At 38.2% G+C, this 19,972-nt stretch overlaps 2 protein-coding genes across 3 annotated transcripts; one reads left to right on the top strand and one right to left on the bottom strand.

The window, feature by feature from the left end:
• On the top strand, nucleotides 1-5,231 carry eif3jb (eukaryotic translation initiation factor 3, subunit Jb). Its single transcript, XM_079246790.1, has 8 exons — nucleotides 1-47; nucleotides 186-274; nucleotides 1,884-1,941; nucleotides 2,047-2,153; nucleotides 2,306-2,402; nucleotides 2,679-2,849; nucleotides 2,974-3,047; nucleotides 3,303-5,231. Exons 1-8 carry the CDS (start codon nucleotides 35-37, stop codon nucleotides 3,429-3,431), a joined length of 738 nt encoding a protein of 245 aa, XP_079102916.1. The 5' UTR covers nucleotides 1-34; the 3' UTR covers nucleotides 3,432-5,231.
• cilp (cartilage intermediate layer protein, nucleotide pyrophosphohydrolase) lies at nucleotides 4,039-11,436 on the bottom strand. Of its 2 annotated transcripts, none has more exons than XM_079246594.1 (9): nucleotides 11,321-11,436; nucleotides 10,438-10,587; nucleotides 9,517-9,570; nucleotides 9,144-9,413; nucleotides 8,620-8,799; nucleotides 8,209-8,514; nucleotides 8,007-8,115; nucleotides 7,736-7,884; nucleotides 4,039-7,617 (listed from the first exon to the last, which is right to left on the bottom strand). In XM_079246594.1, exons 2-9 carry the CDS (start codon nucleotides 10,520-10,522, stop codon nucleotides 5,258-5,260), a joined length of 3,513 nt encoding a protein of 1,170 aa, XP_079102720.1. In that variant the 5' UTR covers nucleotides 10,523-10,587; nucleotides 11,321-11,436; the 3' UTR covers nucleotides 4,039-5,257. The 2 variants fall into 2 exon arrangements, with proteins under 2 accessions (XP_079102720.1, XP_079102721.1); XM_079246595.1 differs by having other exon boundaries at nucleotides 10,438-10,658; nucleotides 11,321-11,432.
• Nucleotides 11,437-19,972: the final 8,536 nt, after the last annotated feature.

Genomic DNA, 19,972 nt, shown 5'->3' on the forward strand with positions numbered 1-19,972 from the left:
TGCGAGCCTGTCAAACACAACCAACACAGCCAACATGGCGGACTGGGGTGAGAAACTAAGTTAGGAGGGATAGCTATCATCCGCCTGTAGCGGAGTTTGTTTAAAGATATCAACACTTCACTGTTGTTGAACTCAATCACTAGATGTGGATTGGCCTAACGAATTTCATGTTGCTCTTTCTACAGACGCTGACAACTTCGAGCCGGAGGAGCCGATTAAAAAGGCGGCAGCGATGGACAAATGGGAAGGCGAGGACGAAGATGAAGATGTTAAGGTAAGTCGTCATGCGTTCCACTTTAGCTGTAAAGTATTACTTTCAACGACGACTGTCAGTTCATTTATAAGCTGTTAGATGGTGAACGGCAGCCTAACACGGAGTGGAAAGATCATCGGCTCGCCTGTGCTGCCACGCTTCACCACGGTTCCTCTCAGCCTGTCAATCCAAACCTTCCAGCCCGGGTTAGCTTTCATGCTAGTTTACGGCTAACTCATGTGGCTCCTGTCAGCTAATCATATGCTACAGGTCAGGATTCTTCGATTGTTGTTATTTGAACTTTATAGTATCTGCTCGTTGTCGTGGATCAGAAGTGACAATATTGTTTGTTTCACATTGGGAAAAATGTTAATTTTTGAGTGACCGGTTATAATTTTGCTAGCCTAGCTGTGAGCTAGCATCTTGCCGGGCCAATTATCTAGCAAGCTCGCTCACTCTCAGATCGGCTTGCTTTTGAAAGTGAGCTTTAATGCTAGTTAACATCGGTTTTAGCGTCGTCAACTGAACTGGTAAAAAACTGTGTGGCCAATCCGATTCGTTGTCTCATTTTCTTTTTAAAGTTGTTTATGTTTAATGGTAGAATGAAAAAGTATCGTTTATTTAAGTCTTGAATTTCCACAGTTTGATTCACGTTCAGCATGCGGCGGCGTTAGCTTGCTAACCAACTTTAGCTTCAGCGAGATGAAATCATCTGGATTGATGACTCAACTCAGACAAAAACTAGGCCTAGAACTTTCCGATTTTACGACGGCTGTGAGTCCGTAGAAAACTGCCACCCCGTTGACGCTGCAATACTGCTGGCCCTTAGGTGAATGTTGACATGGTTTCTGTCCAGAAACCTCAGATAGTTGACAGGTGGAAAGTGCTAGTAGAGGCCTCTTCAGTTGTATAGTTTTCAGCCCCATATGGTGTCCAAACTTCCGAAACCGGTGGCTTCATATACAATTTACATTCTGATCTTGTTTGAAAGTAGAAAAAAGTGAATCTCAAAACAGAACCACGGGGTAGTAGTTGTTGTTCTTATTAACATTTTTATTTTATTTAATTTTTCATTATTAATAATTAATTAAATGTCAGATGATCAAATTAACTAATTGAGGTGGGACTGTCTTGTGAACTTTACAAAATTATGTCCCTGTGAGAAATGAGATACTCGCACAATAAGTTATTTACAAATAGTTTTATTTTCTATTCCAATCGGTGCCAGTTGTGTTTGCATTTGTGGTGAGCATGAATGCAACAGTGTTGTTATCCAAGTTGTGAGCTATAGTTGGGGGTTGTCAGTATGTGGATGGTCTAAGGCTCACTAAACATTAAATATTTAATACCTGGGGGCAATTTAGAGTCTGAACATTTAATGTTGAACGGGGCAGACCTGTAACTTTAGTGCACAAGTTATAGTAAGTCCTATGTTAACAGTTATCCAGGTAAATGTCAGAATATCAGTGTAACTATATTGGTCTTTCGCCCATTACCTCTCAGCAGAAATTACATATTTAATCTTGAATAACGAAGGTATTTCTGTTTAGTTGTTTTGTACTTAATTGTCTTTACAGTTTACTTTTTAATCAAATTGCAAATGTTGCTCAGTTATTTATATCATTTCCAGGATAACTGGGATGATGAGGATGAAGACGACGAGAAAAAATCAGAGATGAAAAAAACAGGTATGTTATCGCCACCTGATAATAAAAACAAGTTGCACTGGGCTTTGATTGTTGTCTTTCTGTGTTTATTTAATTGTTCAATTATTCTGCTGTTATAATATTCAGAGACAAAAGTGTCTGAAAAGAAAAAGCTGAGTGAAAAGATCAAAGAGAAAGAAAACCGGTTAAAGAAAAAACAACAAGAGCTGCAGCAGAAGCAGCTGGAAGATGAAGTGAGTTTTGCTGCTTCTGTTTTCTCATGAATACACATGATTTTTTTTTTTTTTTTGTCATTTGTCTTTTTATGTTTTTTTTTTATTTTTTTAATTATTACTTTTATTTACTTTAACCAATAATGTTTTGATTCTGACATCTTCTATTGCAGCAAGTAGAACTCACTCCTGAGGAACAACTTGCAGAGAAGTTAAGAGTGAAGAAATTACAGGAGGATGCAGACTTGGAGCTTGCTAAAGATGCTTTTGGTAAGACAATCACTTTTAAATTTAGGTTTAAAATAATGTTTGTCATAAGTATTTTAAAAGCCTTTTTCTATTAAGACCCTTCAAACTTGGTTTTCTATTTAGGGATTTATTTGGAGTGTAATTACTAGTAAATAGCTGAATATTTCAATGAGCTTTATTACCAAGCTTAAAAACCATAGCTATGTTATTGGTAAACGTTAAGAAGCTATGTAAGATTAAGCTTTCTATCTTTGCCTTTCTGCATCCTAAGAAAATGTTTGTTTGTTTTTCTTCTAGGTGTCAGCAGCACTTCAAATAGTGTTGCTGGGATTGATGCCATGTGTCCATCTTCCAAAGAAGATTTCACAGAGTTTGAGAAATTGCTGAAAGAAAAGATAATTCCATTTGAAAAATCTGTGCATTATTCAAGTTTCTTGGAATCATTGTTTCGGGAACTTTGTATTTCATGTAAGAAAAACATGCTTTTCCAAAGCTTATGCAAGATATTATATAAGATATACTTGAAATGGCTAAAGATACTTTAGATTTGTAATCAAAGTAACTTTCTGTCTGCCTTTTTCTCCTCTTACAGTGGAAGTAGAGGACTTGAAGAAAATCAGTAATTCTCTGTCAGTCCTACTTAGTGAAAAACAGAAACAAGAAAAAGTGAGTATTTATATGCATGTCTTGTCATAGACAGGCATGTAATTTTACATACAGTAGGGGGCGCTCTTAATCTTCCTCCACTGTCCCAAAAAGAGTTGACATTGTTTGATAGTATGAAGGCTCACTTTGAATGTTGAGATTTGTTAGATGCCAGTTTATCTGTTTAATCCACCAGTTTGTTGTGTGGTTTACATACAGAATATGTGTGGTCATATATACGATTGAATTTTAAGTAATTTATATTTTCCTTTGCAGCAAAACAAAGGAAAGAAGAAGAAGAAAGGGGTCTTAGCTGGAGGCGGTTTGAAAGCAAAGCTGAAAGATGACCTCGACTATGCAGAGTTTGATGGTGGTTATGCCCAAGACTATGAGGACTTCATGTGACACTGGCTCCATCATTACTGCTCTCTCCCCTCCCAGTCCTCAGAAGTACAGCTGTACCTTCTCATGCTGTCCAGTGCCATCCTGGAAAATCTGAACTATGTGTTGCCCCCTTCATTTCGCTTCAGTGACCAGAGGGACTATACCAGGGAGTTTCAAGTCTCCCCACACTTAATGTTCTTGCATATGGAATTGCCTTTTCTGTCTCATTCAGCCTAGACTCACACACAATCACGTGGAATCTGCTGTGTGACCCAGCTTCAGAGAAGACATTGCATCTGCTATTGTCTGAATTTGCGGGGCTCCTTTTTTTATTATTAAATGTTGCTCCTGTCAAAAAGGCAGATACAGTATTGCAGTTGTAAGTGTAGTGACATAGAAACAAGGTTCTATGCAAATTCTTAAACCAGAATGTCATGTATATATCTCACAGGTCACACTTGCCTGTAGTAGTTTTCTTACAGGAAGTGTATATAATATCTCTGACTTTGGTTGCCAAATGCAGAACAATTATTCAGTACACTATTCATGTCTCTGGAAAAGTTGCATTGTAATTTGAGACAGGTGCAACATGTAAGTAGTAATTTTACAGAGAGCACATGACATTCACTGTAAGATAAAAGGGATAGAGTTTAATAAATGTGACTTTAAAACCTCACAGCCATTCTCTTGATACATCTGGAATATTCTTGAAAATATGGAGCAAAGAATGAGTAGGTATTTTTTGTGCATGACAAATATAATTAACTAAATTGATTTCTACTAATGCAGAAAAAGTATAGATCAGGGAAGTGAACTAACTTACTACAACTGGTCTTAATTTTTTTTGCTTCTGCAGGCTTGTATCAAGTGTGATGAGGAGCGGGGGCTTAATGGCTTAACGCCACCATGTCTTCAAATGGGCTACTGTCAGTTGAAAGGGGCGTATTTATCCTTTTCTTTTCTAGCTATTGACCAGTTTCAACGTTACATGGACAATTGGATACATAAAATGTTGAAGATACATTGTTTTTTTAAGCATCTAATTTAATAAATCACTGGTCAAAAGGAAAAGTTGTTTTGGTACTCATTTTTCCTGAGAAACTCAGACTAAAGTTAAAATCTGTAAGGTCTGTGAAATAAATACTCTTATTTACAGATTCAAGTCAATATTTAGAAGACTAATTTTTGAAAAAGTGAAATTTGCTATTATAGATTATATACTTTGCTTATACAGTAAGAGACAGTAAAATTGGCATAAAACATTTAGCAAACCAGGTTAGTCCATCCTATCTCCATTGCACAGTTTACATCAGGATATAAGCTGACTACTTTTGCAACTGTGTTACTACCCTCACCTGTGGTCATGAGCTGTGGTTTGTGACCGAAAGAATAAGATTGTAAATTCAAGCAGTTGAAATCAATGAACTAAGCTGACTTAATTATTGATAACCAAGTAAATCTTTATCCAATAAAACTGCATTGTAACTGGAAATAACAACTAAAGTCAAAATGTTCACTGACATTTGAAGACAATGCCTGTAATTGGCTCCTGAATGCAGTCCTTGCCTGCAGAGTATTCTTTGAGTTTATTAAAAATCTGTATTTTATTTACCATTATGCAGATTAATCAAATTACAGATCACCCTCAATTACAATTAGAAAAACATAACCCTGGGACCTTACTCGATTTTGGATATTCATACACCCATTTAATTGAGTGTGTATACTTACATAAACTTGACTATGCTTTGGTAAAGTCTAAAGAAATAAACTGTCAGTGTCCAATTATTTCTAAACTTAATTGTAGATGTTTGTAACTATGTAGACGTTTGATCCTTTGGTGATGTTTAGCTTCTGCCCTGTGCATGACTCCTTACAGGATTCCTGGTACTACGTTTACGGCTGCTACGGGGTGAGTTGCCCCTCTGTCGGTTTTTGGTTTTTCTTCCCTCTCCTCTCACAACACTTGTCACTGCCTGACTTTGAGAACTCTGCAGGGCTTGGAAGACACTCTGGCGTGTCACCTCACGGTTTCCACAAGTAAACATCAGTGCTACGCCCTCGTTTGTCTTCATGACCCGAGATGTACCATCTGAAGTGCCATCAAAGCAGCGTCCAAGTGCAATCTCTTTGGCTGTGCGGGGATCCTGGTCTGTCACTGTATAGATTCCATAATTGTGGCCAAGGGGGTCAAGAGGGGCAAGCATGGTAAACTCATTGGTGTCATTGTTGACAGCTAAAGGCAGGTGGTTGACCAGATACTCCTGAAGCATTGCATTCACATTGTGTCTTTTACAACTTCCTTGTGGTATCACCTTCACAAGGGTACGATCTACACGGTCCTGATCATACAGCATCCCACTGCACTTGAATTCCAGGCACACTGCTGAAACGTTTGACTGGTCCATGTCACGGATACTGCGAGTGTCTCTAAGACCATACAACTGACCTACTGTCTTAGGATGGGTACCACCCATGTTGCGGGACCGCACATTGATTTCATGTGGACTGTTGATTTTGATCTTGATGTAGCAGGCCCTGTATTCCATGGGTTTAGGCCACCAACTAAGGTAATCCTCCGTCCAGCTCATTGGATCATCTTCATTGAAAGGCACAGTATTGTAGTCATAACGGTCTCCTTCCACTCTTGAGAAACGGAAGTGTGCTGCACTGAAAGGGGCTTCCTCGCATTCTTTCAAGTTCTCAAAAGCATACACCGGTCCATTGGCTTCCTCAGCTGTGTTGAGACTTGGTTTTGCTACATTGATCCCGAAAGCTGTTTTTTTCTGTCTTGGGTCCTCATGATCAGTCCTCCTGTAGTTCAGTTTTCTCAAGTAGGGCTGAGGCACTCCAATGAGACTGGGGTTGAATTTGGGAGCAGATGGAACAGCCTCCAGTTCCTCCCCTCCTAGGTTGGCCATCACATATGCAGAATAGGCGTCAGGTCTTTGTTCATCGCAGAAGGCCGGAAGACAAGCTCCATTTGGGCCAGTGACAACACTGTCAAATCGACCCCAGGCACCTGGGTTGGTAGAGTAGCCAGCTGTTGGCTCCATGTTTATAAGACTCACCACAACACCCTGTACCTGCTCACTGGGCATAAAGCGCTCACTGCGGAAAGCCCTCACTTTTACATAACACCTGCGGTTCTCAGGGACATCCAGGTTAAAAAGACGCCTTTCTCTGATCTCCATGTTACCAATCAAAAATGTCCTTTCCTCTCTTTTGCCTCTTTTTTTTCTCTCAACCTGCAGACTACCTTCCTCCTCCCACAGGCCAGTTTCAGGGTTCAGTGACCACAGTTTCATGATGTTTAGATGCTCTGCCATCTTGACCTGAGCAGAATCCAAGAAAACCTTCACCTCACCCGCATTCAGCGGCTCATTGTTTTCCTCACCTCTGAAATCAACTGAAAACATCCCGTAGGTTCTCAGTGGTAGGGTATCACCTTCATCTCCTATAAAATTGAGATCACTTTGAGCAGCAGTAGCTGTTGAGAGATCTCTGGGGTCAAGAAATGTCACACTTGCATTGACATTCCCAGTGAAGACTTCTCCGTTCTCCTTATAGAAAGAATGAGGAGGAATCTGAATTTGGACCATTGCCTCTTGGCCCTCTACCTCCCCAAGTTCCAGAGTGTTGGTTTCAGAGGGGCTGATGGTCACAGGAGCCTTCTTCCGTAGAAGTTTGATCTCATGGTAAACAGCTCCCCCTTTGGTGTTAAATGGTAGTACCTTTGTGGTGTTAACAAATTTTTGCATGTTGTCCACAAAAGTCAACACCAACCTTTCAGTGTCTGGAGGGACTTGGATGGAGAAGGTACCTTTGTAGCCTGTGCGACTAATTCTTACTCCATTCATGAAGATATGGCCAAACCTCATTGGCTCACCATTGTCTGCAGCAATAGCCCTACCATGCACAACAGCCTTGGTGTCCACACATTTCTGACATCCACACTTGGTAACCACCATGGTGGGCAATTGATAGCCTTGGCACGTGAGCTTCCTTTCCTCCATCTTTGCCACACCACAGCAGTAAGCCACTGTGTCTTTACACCTGATACCATTGTCCAGTTGTCCTGCACATGCACTTGAAGGGCACTTGCCCACATCAAAGTAGAAGGAGTCGGTGCTGTTTTGGTAGCAATCATGTGGAAGTCTGATGAGGTGAGATTCAGGCATGGGGTTGCATGAATGCTCATCTCTGCCTGTGTTGGAGATGTATAAATAGAAATGCAGATTTAATTTTAAAATCAAGGCACCCCAATGAAATTTAAATGCCATCTGTGCATTAAAGTTATATTTATCTTTTAAAGAGAAACACACCAATGATTCTTAAAGTGGCTGGTTTTGTCTTAATGGCTCCAGATGGACTACTTGCTCGGCAGAAGTACTCTCCTGCTTGCTCAGCACGGAGATCTTTCAGGACTAGTGTGCTTTCAGACTGCATCTCCATGAGGCTGTTGTTATGAAACCTGTTGGTTCACACACACAAAAACAAGTGGAAAAAGGATGCATGATGTACACTGTACTTTTGAAAGTAGAAAAGCAGTCTGTGAGACTATATAATTTCAATTCCTGAGAGCTAAACCCTCACCATTGGTATTTTTCTGGCTGTGGGCTTCCAGTCACTTTGCAGCAGAAGGCAGCACTTTGCCCCTCTCTTCTGGACTTGCTCTCAGGGTTACTCAACACATTAAGCTTCTCTGTAAAGAAAAATAAAATTATGTATTCACACCAAAATTAATATTGGCTACTAAGCAGCTTTTTCTATCTTGATACATTCACATCTAACATACCAGCTCTTTTCAGATGCACACTAAGAACTGAGGTGCGTTCGGCACTGCTGGGCACAACAACATTTTGGGTGGCATGACCCTGTAGGCTGATGGTCAAGGTTGTATTGCCATCAGGGCAGATACCAGGAACACGGAAATGGCCATTGTGATCTGTGATTGTCAGGAGTTTTCCCGAGCGAAGAATGGCAGCCCTTTCAGCAATGAGACCACCAGCACTGCGTACAGAACCCAACAGGATGTGCTCCTCACACATGCATGCGTCGCAGTCAGCGTTCACTTTCCCCATCACACACTTCAAGGAACAATCTTACAAATAGAGCAAACACAAACATTACAGGTTCACAAAAGAAAGGATTCTTTGACTGCTGGATCTTCCACATTACACGATTTTATGTATCAAATTTAATTTACCTCTCTTAATGCAATCGGGCCCATTGCAGGGTTTTCCTTCAATTTTAGGCCCACTACAAGGGATGGATTGAGATTGGCAGCTTCGATAGCGAAGTTGCACTCCCACTTGGCCACAGAGAGCAGGGCATGTGCTCCAGTCTGACCATTGACCCCAGGTTCCCTGATTATTCAAACTGGAGCCTGTTTGAATAAAATCAAATGGTAAAAAAAAATTCAAATAACTGCCAGGAAAATTAACATTATCTGAACAAATTTACTGGTATATTATCACAGTATTTCTCAACCCTGGCCTCAGGACCCCCTGCCCTGCATGTTTTAGATTATTCTGTCCTGACTGAAATGAATGGCTCATTAGCCAGTTTACACATAACTAGCTCATAATGATGAGCAATTCAGTTAATCTGAATAAGGTGTGCTGGAGTTGGAAACATCTAAAATATGCAAGGCAAGGGTCTTGACGACAAGGACAAGAAAAAATCTTGTCAAAATGCCACTTGAAACTGAATAAAGTAAACAGTCTGAACCTTTGGGACAGAGGAAACGGACTGCGTAGTTGGAGCAGTTGCGTTCGGGACCTTGTTCTTCATTGAGGCACCAGAAGCCAACAGTTGGATCTGCGTGAACTATTTCCCCAGTTTCACGGGCAGGGACCCATTCTGTTGTTCTGGCTTCGATTGCCCGTGGAGTTTCACAAACTCGTGCACGATAATAGAAGCGAATGGCCTCCAGCTGCTCATAGTCTCCACGACCCCCTGGGTGGTCAACATTGAACCATGTGGTCCACTCATAGTTTTCTAGAAAGTTTACAGAAACAATCATGGCCTGAAAACAGCTAATGTCTTTACTTTGTCTGTATTAACTTTGATATTTATAAGAAAATTTTTGAGCAAAAGTTACCTTCAGAGTGGAAGACAGCAGGTTCATATTCTTTGTGATCTCTTCTCCATGATCCTTTAAAAGAAATATCCATTACTATGAACAACTCTAGCATAACATGTGCGCAGAAATAGGTGATATGGTGAATAACTAATATTATTTCTTAGGCTTTTCATAATAAATATGTCTATGTTTTGACATATCCTTTAAAATACTTTATAAATGTTAAATCAAACATTTTTTATGAATAAAAAGCCACAAGTACAGTGATTCAAGGGAACTGTTAACTGTTAAAATAAAACAACAGACTTATACAATTACTCTTTATAATGTTATATCATATTCATATCTATTCTACAAAAAATATAGTTGTATCATTTTCTTTTAGTCTTTATCGCTAAGGAAAACCGGTCCTTTCATGTTGTTTATATATTTAACTATATATCTGTTTTTTCTCCAGTGAGGTGTATCAGATGTTCAGTAAAATTACTATTTTGGAATTATACCAAATCCATCCATATTCTAGAAAGCCAGGAATTTTGCTTTGCCTGCTGGTGCAGTGATTTGTACTTTCACCTAAGCAAAAATGTTTCTGGTTAAGCCTGAAGGTGGCCTCTTACACTCCGGTTCTTGGAGGCCACTGCGTCAACACACCTGACTTAAATAAACAGATCACTGTGCAGAACTTGACAACCTGATGGATCTATTTTTTTGTTATTTGTTTTCAACACTGGCTTGCTGATTACCTGTCTGTCCAGCGTCTGTCATCTCTGAATACTCAGTCTGGCCTTCACAAATTCTTATCACGGTAGTCTTTCTGTTTTGCCATTGTGGACTATTGTGTTTAAATGATTCAAAAATAATTTTAGGATGAGTCTAACCCACAGCTAAGTCTTGTCAGCACTGCCACAGAAGGTTTTGGCACTTTTGTATGAGTCTCACCTTGAGCTGTAAGAATGGCAGCTGCAGTGATTCCCAGAAAGAGGATAAGAGGTCTCTGTGACATTCTCACACTCTGCCTCCACATCTGACCCTTTTAAAGTTTTCTCCTCTGACGTGTTTCACTTCAGGAACCTCCGGCAGTGCAAAACTCTTGGTGGGAAGATGAAGTCAAAATGCGTTCCAAGTTACTGAATTTTCAGCTGCGTATAACAACTAAAGAGCTAAACAGAGAATAAATTAATCCACAAGCTGACTCTGATAGGTGAAATTTGATGCAGGGAATAAAACAATACTCATAACTAGAGTATAATAAGAAATAAAATAAAGCCTGCAAGTACATGCTCCATGCTTTCTATATTTGAGGTTTTAGGGTGAAAAAACGTGGCTCGACAGGGTTATCTACTCAGATTACACATCTGTGTTAGCCATCACCATTTGTCAGGGGAATACTCAAACATTCTGCATCCACTGTTGAAACACTGAACACAAAATCCAAACACCCACACACAAACACAAGGAGTGCATTTTCTGGCTTAGAATAAGAACAACTGAACATGACAGACAGTATTTTCACTTTAGATTCTAGGATGGAAAAGTACAGAATGTATTGACACCTCATTAGTTATTTCTGAGCAAAAAGGGTAAAGTAGAAAAAACTAGTAGCAGAGATATACATGTCAAGATGATGTGAAATTAAATCTAATGTAACACACAACTCTGACTGCAACTTTAATTTTATAGCTGAAAAATTCCAATGAAAAGTTCACTATTTATTGTCACTGCAACACCGCCATCATTTACAATCAGTCTCACTTCTCTGTTGCACAATAAGTAGATGTATAAGAACACAGAAACTTATAGAATAATCTATATTTTTCCTTACCTGAGTGTACCGTCTTTTGTCTTGCTTTAAATGCTAAACTGGAAAGTCCTTCTTAACCTTTTCCTGACAGTTCTATATCACATTTCTCCTCCTCTTCCTCCTGCGTTCTTCACTCTACTTCAACGCTCTCCACTCTCTTTTAAACCCCTCTGCCTCCTCCAACCCTCCCTCCTTTCTCGGCAGTGTGCCACAATATCTTTTCATTGCACTATTATCTTTGTAATTTATCACCTTCCCTTGTACAACCATGACATCAAATGGTTATTCAATGGTGTTGCACATAAAATAGGGGCAGTCTTGGGATCTGGGTAACAAATGCTGGTGTTAATAGATTGACCTTTGCATCCAAGATCAATGGGGATTGAGTCAAACTTGGCATTTGTCTTCCACTTTGCTCCAAACCAGCATATTTCTGTTCCATCATTCTGCATGCAAACTGTGCAAAAACAGATATTCTGTTTGTGATAGTGAGAGTGCATCGTAAACTTTGGATTTAGCTCAGTAAAAGTTTTAAAAAGAAAAAGAAAGTACTGTATCTGTTTTATCATTTCATCAAAAGCTTGGGTTACATCTTTAAAATGTCAGATGTGAAGCAGATTTAAGAACATTTCCAGAGTTTTTTAAAGACTAAGTCTATAAGTGTAACTGGTTTTATTACATCAGACAAACAGAAGAATTTTTTAAAGGGTGTTTTTTTGTCATTCAGAAAAAGGGTAAATAAATTTGTATTTCCATAAAAGTCTAAATCTTTTAACCAATTATTATAAAGCAGACAATTTTGTAGAAAAACTAAATATTCTTCCTTAATGCGAGCCGCAGAATAACTATCCTATACTGAAACCAGTATTCACAGCCTGGAGAAAAACTTCAGTGAAGCAGATCAGTCTGTATAGTCTGCCAGATGCTGCAGGGTAAATATGCTGCGGCTGCAGTTTTGATTTACTTCACCAATCTTTCGGATTCTGCAGCTATGGAGGTTTCATCTGTCCATTTTTTACTGCAGGTTTGACTGTTTTTTTTATTCTTTGTTTATCGGCTGAGGAAAAGTTGGCAGGAGAAGCAGGGGAATATGGTCTGATAGACCAAAATGAGGATGTGGGAGGGCTTTGTAGCTGCCAGAATGTCCAGGGTATTTCCTCCTTTGGTGGAGAGAAAAAAAAAAAAAATCATTGTGTGGATTTTAGCTGCCAGATGCTCCATTATGTCCACCAGTTCACTGTTTAATGATAAGCAGTGAGCACAGTAAGGTTTTTTTTACTGACATCTGGCTATTTAAGCCAGATAACAACATGTGAAAGTGCTTATTGAACCAAAACAATAGAAGGATAAATGACAAAAACCTAGCATTAAAAATAAATGAATCAACTAAAGAGCTTCCTTGATCCTAAGATTAACTGCTGAATCAGCTAATAATTCTGTATTTTCTACATAGAGTCTAAAATGTTTTCTTTCCTTCCTCAAGTAGACAAAGTGACAGTACTGGGAAAAAAAAAGAAGTTGGTGTACTGTTGGTCCTGTTTCACATCCTGTAAAATCACCACTATCTTGTTTTTCCTCACAACACCCATTAGCTGACCTCATCTGGTCAATTACAAGGCTGAGAACACACAGAGGAAGAGCCTGGACCTGCACCTCAATCTTCACGAGCCTGTTTTTGTTCCCAGAACCAGGTGAAGGGATTAAATACTGGTGTCAGTGGTAATGTTTGACACATCAAATAATTTATGCCCACCACTATGAAGGTAGACACAATTATTGTCAGAGGCGAATTAACAGTGTTTAACAAGCCTGCTGGAAGAACTACTGGAAAATAGATTATTTTGGTCTAAAAGTGACATGAGCTTTCATTAGCACAGTCAGGTGAGCATGAAAAACTAATGCAAAGCCATTTGCAAAGCAGTGAAACAGATGCTCATTTCTTCAAGGGAATAGTTCATGAAATTAATTATGATATGTAAAGCTGCGGATTAATTTTAACCTGACAAATGTGACGAAAAATGATTTAGCTTTTATTAACAGCAATAACAGTGTTGTAGTCTGTTCATGTCTCATCACCTCTAGCCAGAATTTTACAGTATTTCTCTGCAGCTGTTATGTTTTCTATATCTAAAGTTGTCTATGGAGACAAAATTATGGCACTCTTAAATCTTCAGATGATGTATTATTTTGTCAACAAGGAGGACAGTAGTGGTAGGAAATGATGTCAGGGTTTGGAAACTGAGAGAAGTGAGAAAATATTCGCACAAACAAAGGGTTTGGTTTCCAGACAACACAAGAAGACAGTCCATAACTCAACAAAAATGGGTCCCAGATACTCAAATCACATTGTGTAATGTCCACGGAATTTTGTCTGATGAGGTTATTTTCTTAATTAAAATGATATTGATCTAGTCTCGCTTTAAAAGGCTGCATCTTGGACATGTTTGCCTGCCATTAGCCTGGTATTTAGTTACAAACATCTGTCATCAGCGATGGTAACTCATTTTTGCAGCATTTTTGAGTATGTGTGAGATGACATGCAAGCAGGGGTGAGACTAGAGAGGTGGCCAGGGTGGCACTGGCCACCTCTAAAATCTGACTGGACACACCTCAGAGGATTGAAAGGTCAATGGTGGAGGAGAGCAGAAATAGCTTTCAAGACCTGCATGGATCACCATGGATCATTGAAGTAAATTTGAAAGTAGGTTCCTGGTTAGACTGAGCCCCAAAACAACCAACTTACCTTTCCAAGAAATTTTTTTTTCAACTTGTTGCAAATATTTCCACTTGGTGAACCAAATTATGAATGTAAAGGTGTTTAATTTCTCGTGTTTCTGATGCAACTGCCTTTATCATAACACTGTGAGTGTGTGTTGAAGAGAGGAATATGTCCATTTACTTTCTTAGTATAGGACCCCAGGTAAAGTCTTGCCAAGTCTCTGGCCACTTTGTGCATCTGGCTCCGCCAATGCACAGACGGGGTTCATGTGGTCGTGGAAGATGCAGGAAAAGCATGGTCTGTAGGGGCCATACTCGCCAGGATGAGGCTGAACTACAGATTAGTTTAGGATGATCATTTATATAATTTTTGTCCTGCAGGGACCTACAGTTAACTACTGTGATTATTAGAAGTAACTAAGAAGATTTATTAAAGTACTTATCATCACATATACCATCTTTAACTCTCTCATGTCTCTTTACTGCTACATTTTATTCATTTTATCTGACTGGTTTTTGTTAAGTGGCTAATCAAAATTTAAAGGATTAAACTTGTAAGACATGCTTGCTTTTAAAATGCAATTCCTTAAATTTAATTTTATATTCAGATTAACATGACCATGTATAAAGACTGAGCTCCTCTAGTGGAGGACATATACAGTTCAAGACCAGAGGTGACAGAGCATTTAGGGTGACTCATAAAATCTGAAACGAGCTGCCTGAGGAGATCAGGTCACTATAAGTCGCTGTCTTCTTTTAAAGCGGTTTTATGTCATACCTTTATGAGGAGGTCTTTCCTGACTTCATCTGACGTTTGTGATTTTCAGTTATTGATTGATTGGAATGAAAGAAACTGTTGCAAATGTTGAATTTTCTTTTTTTTTCTCATGCGTTTTCACTCATTTTTATTGGCTGACTTACAATATAATTATCAATTTCCTTCATTATTATTTTTTTTCAGAAACATTTAGAGTGGTGACAGTGCTTTTTATTGGGAACATTCCTGTAGTGTTTATGGTTAATAGAGGGAAATGTTTGTCTCATGGAAGATATCTGCCTTCACATCAAACTAGTAGCAGTCTGCGTTCTTTTATGGCAATAAATATATGGCTTCTTAATAGCAGCTCAACAGCATTGTTATCCAAGTTGAGAACATCCTGAACTGAAACCCTCAATTACTATCCTGGAGGCAATAAAAAGAGAGGAGTTTAAGACCAAAACAGAAACACAAGTAAACGATGGAGACCTTCTGCCTGTACTGTCAAAATAAATTATTTAAATGAAGTACTGAATCCAAAACCTGGAAGAAGTCAAAAGGCAGATCGATGTTAATCGCTAAGTTAAGCAAAGCCACAGCAGTCACAGGGTTTTTTCTTCTTTCATTGATGATCAACTCGCCCCTACCATACTTTTATTTCATGCAACATTACATTGAATTTGCATTAAAAATCTTTAGTGATTGAATACTAATGAGAATTATTTTTCTTTTATAATTGGATTAACTAATGCATTAATAATTGAAACATTCATTTTCCTTAATGTGTACTACAATCTGCATGAGTTTAATAAAGTTATAATAAAACAGCATTAAAAATCCAACTCTTATATTTGAAAAGACTGGAGATTCTACTACTGTACCATAACATGTAAACTGTGGCAAACATATCTGAACCTGAGTGACAACATCTGGAATTAATGATCAATACTATTTCTGTCACATTGTAACAGCAGTCCAACTATACTGCACTGCTGTATTGGAGAGTTTCTACCTGTAACAACCAAACAGAATGAGAGAAAGTGGAATAGCTTTGTTCATCCACAACACAAAATTAATCAGCCTCTTCCAAAGAAAGAAACAGCTTCGGTTTTGATGTGTCAGAATATTGATCTCACAGTTGCATGTCCAATCCAGTGTAAGACATTTCACTTTCTAAGATAACACATTCAACAGATTGTACTTTTTTGAGTCTCTCCTCCTGATTTCTAACTTTCCTCTCAGTTGTGACTGACAATTAAAATGTAAATAATTATAGTGGAATTAATATACATGATCAGATTTACAAAACACCCAGTAAAGAGCAGAAATTCAAATTGTTACAGCTGGCACATTTTCATGTATTAAACATTGTGATTACAGTCATGTTATACAAGTTCTGTCCAAAGGAAAACAGCCTGGGGTTAAGTTTCAGTCTCACAATCACAAGTGGAAAAACATTTGTGTTCCATGTCTTTTTTGATGATTCTGGGCTCCACCTTAAATCAACTGCAATCTAAAGTCAGAAAACTTCTATTTGATTCCGCAATGGTCAATTTTCATTACAGTTGTCAGATTTTTTGCAGATGTTGACGGTTAAGTATTTTGCTGACATCTCAATGTCCCGACATTTTTCTATAAATCAAATCAAATTTTCATTTATTTATTATTTTCCTTTCAAGACATAAAGGAAGTAGTGTGGGCTCTTTCCCAGAGTGTGACTCTGGGCCCCTAATGACAGAAGCAGAAGCGACTGCATATTTTCCCTGGTAGAGTCATTAAATGGACCAACAGCAGCCCCATGGTTGTCTCTGCTCTCGTCTCCGTGTCCTGTTTCAGCATTTCATGAAGTGCATTTTGTGTGTCTGTCATGGCTTCTCATTGTTTAACCAGCAGTCAGTAGGACACTAAAATAGTAGCTTACTGCTATGAAATGTAGCTGTGGTTCAATAATAGATTAGCATTTTTTTAAATTCATTTTGTCGAATTATTCCCACATATTTCTAAACTTTTCAGATGTTTTTTTCTTTTCCCCCCAAATATGCCACATGTGAAATATCACATCACAAAATTTACAGTTACATCTTTCCAATGCCTAAAAGGAAACAAGGATTACTCTTTTAGACTCTGACTTATTTTTAAACAAGGTGCCTGTTTAACTTTAGTTTTGTTTTAGTGGATGCTGTGGAGCCCAGAGAAAACACTAATCTGTATAGTTTTGTCTAAAATCTGAAGATAATTAGTGTATCTCCAAAGGGAACTGACGACTAGACAGGCAGTGAATACCTGTATGATTAAATGATTATATTAATGACCTTTAAAATCCCAGCATTATTACATGAGAACAAAAGATTCAGAGCATGTCTTTCATTTAGATATAGTCTCAGACTTCTCTAATTGATCATCTATAATCTAACAGGGTGTGGTTCAGATTAAAGTATGTGTCTGGGTTGAAAACAGAAGCAATAAAATTTAAATGGTTGTCTTTGCTTTCCAGCAGCATCTGGGAAAAGGTGCTAATTTATAGTCTGAGTGGCGAAACCACAGAGGAGGTGAGCGACACAGACAGGTTAAAATTTCATCCATGTGGTGATTAAAATATCTCAGGCTGTTTTTTGCCAAAGTGACAGCTATTGTGGTTCAACATGTTCTGTTGGATGCTGTTCAGATGAGGGAAAGAAATGATGTAATAATGGTTTTTATCCCAATAAACACCAGCAAAGAAAATTTTCAAGACAAATTAAGTTATAATTTATCTCCATATGGTCAAAGTACATTTGAAACCTCAAATACAGCAGACAAATTTGAAATCTTATTTTATGCTGCTTTTTAACTTGATCACACACACCACAGCTGTGTTTTCAGACTGAGAAAGCATGTTTTTCCTTCTGCAGATCTGATTGGGCAATTAAGCGAAAACTTAACACTGTTTGTCTAACTCATAATCTTTTTAATGACTCTGAGGAACAGGGGAGAGTGAACACATGGATGGAGTTACGACCAGTCTTTCATCTTTACGAGACATGACTTAAGTACAAATGGATTTCCACTTACATGACTGTAAAGACACGTAAATCTGCATGCAAACAGTGGGAAAGGACGTGTTTTTCTGGTTATGTACTGCACATGTAAAGGTTATAGATCCTCCTTTATGTTATCTGACTGCCTCCATCCCATTAAGCATGACGATACGCAGAATTAGGGGCTAGATTAGAAACATGTGGGGCTGCCGTAGGAGACTGATGATGTGTACTGAACAAGGTCATCCATTTTCTTCTTGTAGTCAGAAGACCTCCAGAAAGCCTCAGTATTAAGGATCTGGAAGACTATTTGATTTTCAAATGGAAAACAAAGAGGAAAATCCTTTTGTATTGACATTATTATAAAATACATATTCTCCACAGAATGCCATTCTTTATGAAAAATGTATTGAGACACATTTCAGATTTAGCTTAAAAAATAAAATAAAAAATATACAAACAAGAAAAAAAAGACAGTTTAAATATTTGAAAATTTTTCAATAACTATGGTGAACATGCACAAATACATCCATTGCAGCAGTTGTTTTCAGTTGCGATGCACATATACATCATTTCAGAAACCTAAAAAAAACTTTTACAATCCTTGATGCAAACTTAGATGTACAACAGCAAAACACAAAATTCTGAATACATACACTTACTAATGACAGAGCAACTTTACATTGATGTGAAACACTTTTCACCTCAGTGTAATAACGTTTTACTCTTCCTGGCCACTGTACAATATTGAGACAATTTAGTAATCCCAATTCTGCACTGCATTTTACACATTTTTGGATTTACTAAGGAGCAGTGAAAAATCTCCAAAACATATATTGTAAAATAAGTGTGTGCATGGGTGGATGTGTGTGTGCGGAATCAAATGACACCTTTCATGCTTTGTTATGTTTTTATGTACATATATGTGCACACTATCTGGCCAAAAACAAGTTGCATGTGGCATGCATCAAGTAGATAAAACATGTAAGGAGATTGCAGAAACTACTAAAATTGGGATAAGAACTGTCTGATGCAGAATTAAAAACCGGTAGGATACCGGAAAAATAATCAGCGGGGTTTTCAATTTGATAGGAAGCATGAAGATTTGACTCTGTTGAAACTGATAAAGATCATGTGGTCTGATAATTCCAGATCTACCTTGTTACAGAGGGGTGGGTGCTTCATGGTAAGAAGAGAGGCAGCTGAAGGGATGGACCCATCATGTCTAGTGCCTATAAGCTGGGTGAGCGTGCTATCATCTGGGGTTGCTGCAGTTGGTCAGGTCTAAGGTCAACAACATTATGTGCCCAAAGAATGAGGTCAGCTGACTAAATGACCAGGTTATGCTTGTGCCATGAGGGAAGATGGCACGGGCATAGTTCAAGATGATAATAGGATTCATTAGGCTCAAATTGAAAAGCATGATACATTATTTTTACACATGGATTGACCATCATAGAGTCCACACCTGAACCCCAGTAAGGATCTTTTGGAAGTCCTAGAACAAGCTTTTTGGAGTGGTTAGACTCTCCCATCATCAATAGAAGATTGTGGTGAAAAATTAAATCTACACTGAATGAAAATCAATTTTGTGACATTGTAGAAAGCAACAATACCACAGCAAACGTGTGCTGTAGTCAAATCTGACATTGAGAAAACAGGCTATTTATCTCTTGATAATTACAATACATCTAAATTATGAACTGAGAGTTTGAAGCTCTCAGAGAAAAAAAAGACCAACTTTCTCATGCATGATGATAAATGCTTTACCAGGTCAAGAACTTTGTCAGGGATGGAAATTGTGTACGATAAAACCAGGAAGAATTAAAAAGACTGATTAAATCTTGAAAGAAGACATTTATGTGAAAATAATCATTTATGCATGCTTACTGTCCCAAGACAAGTAAGGACAGGAATCCGAACAGCTGCACGCGTCTTCATGAGGTTTGAGTTATTTTAAATCTGGCTTGACTTTCGGCTTTACAGTAGAAGAGAGGAAGCTGCAGAAAAGCAGAAAGAAAGTAAGGAGACTGCTCCATGGTTACTCCATCTGTCATCATGGGCACATTTTGTTGTGTTGTAATTAAAAACATTTATCAGAATGAAAATATGAGGTTTTTATTGTTTCAGCTTTCTTTTTTTTTTTTTTTTTTTTTAATGAAAGAAAATAATTCTTCAGTC

This window comes from Telmatherina bonti (genome assembly GCF_933228915.1).
Source record: "Telmatherina bonti genome assembly, chromosome: 1".
NCBI lineage: Eukaryota > Metazoa > Chordata > Actinopteri > Atheriniformes > Telmatherinidae > Telmatherina > Telmatherina bonti.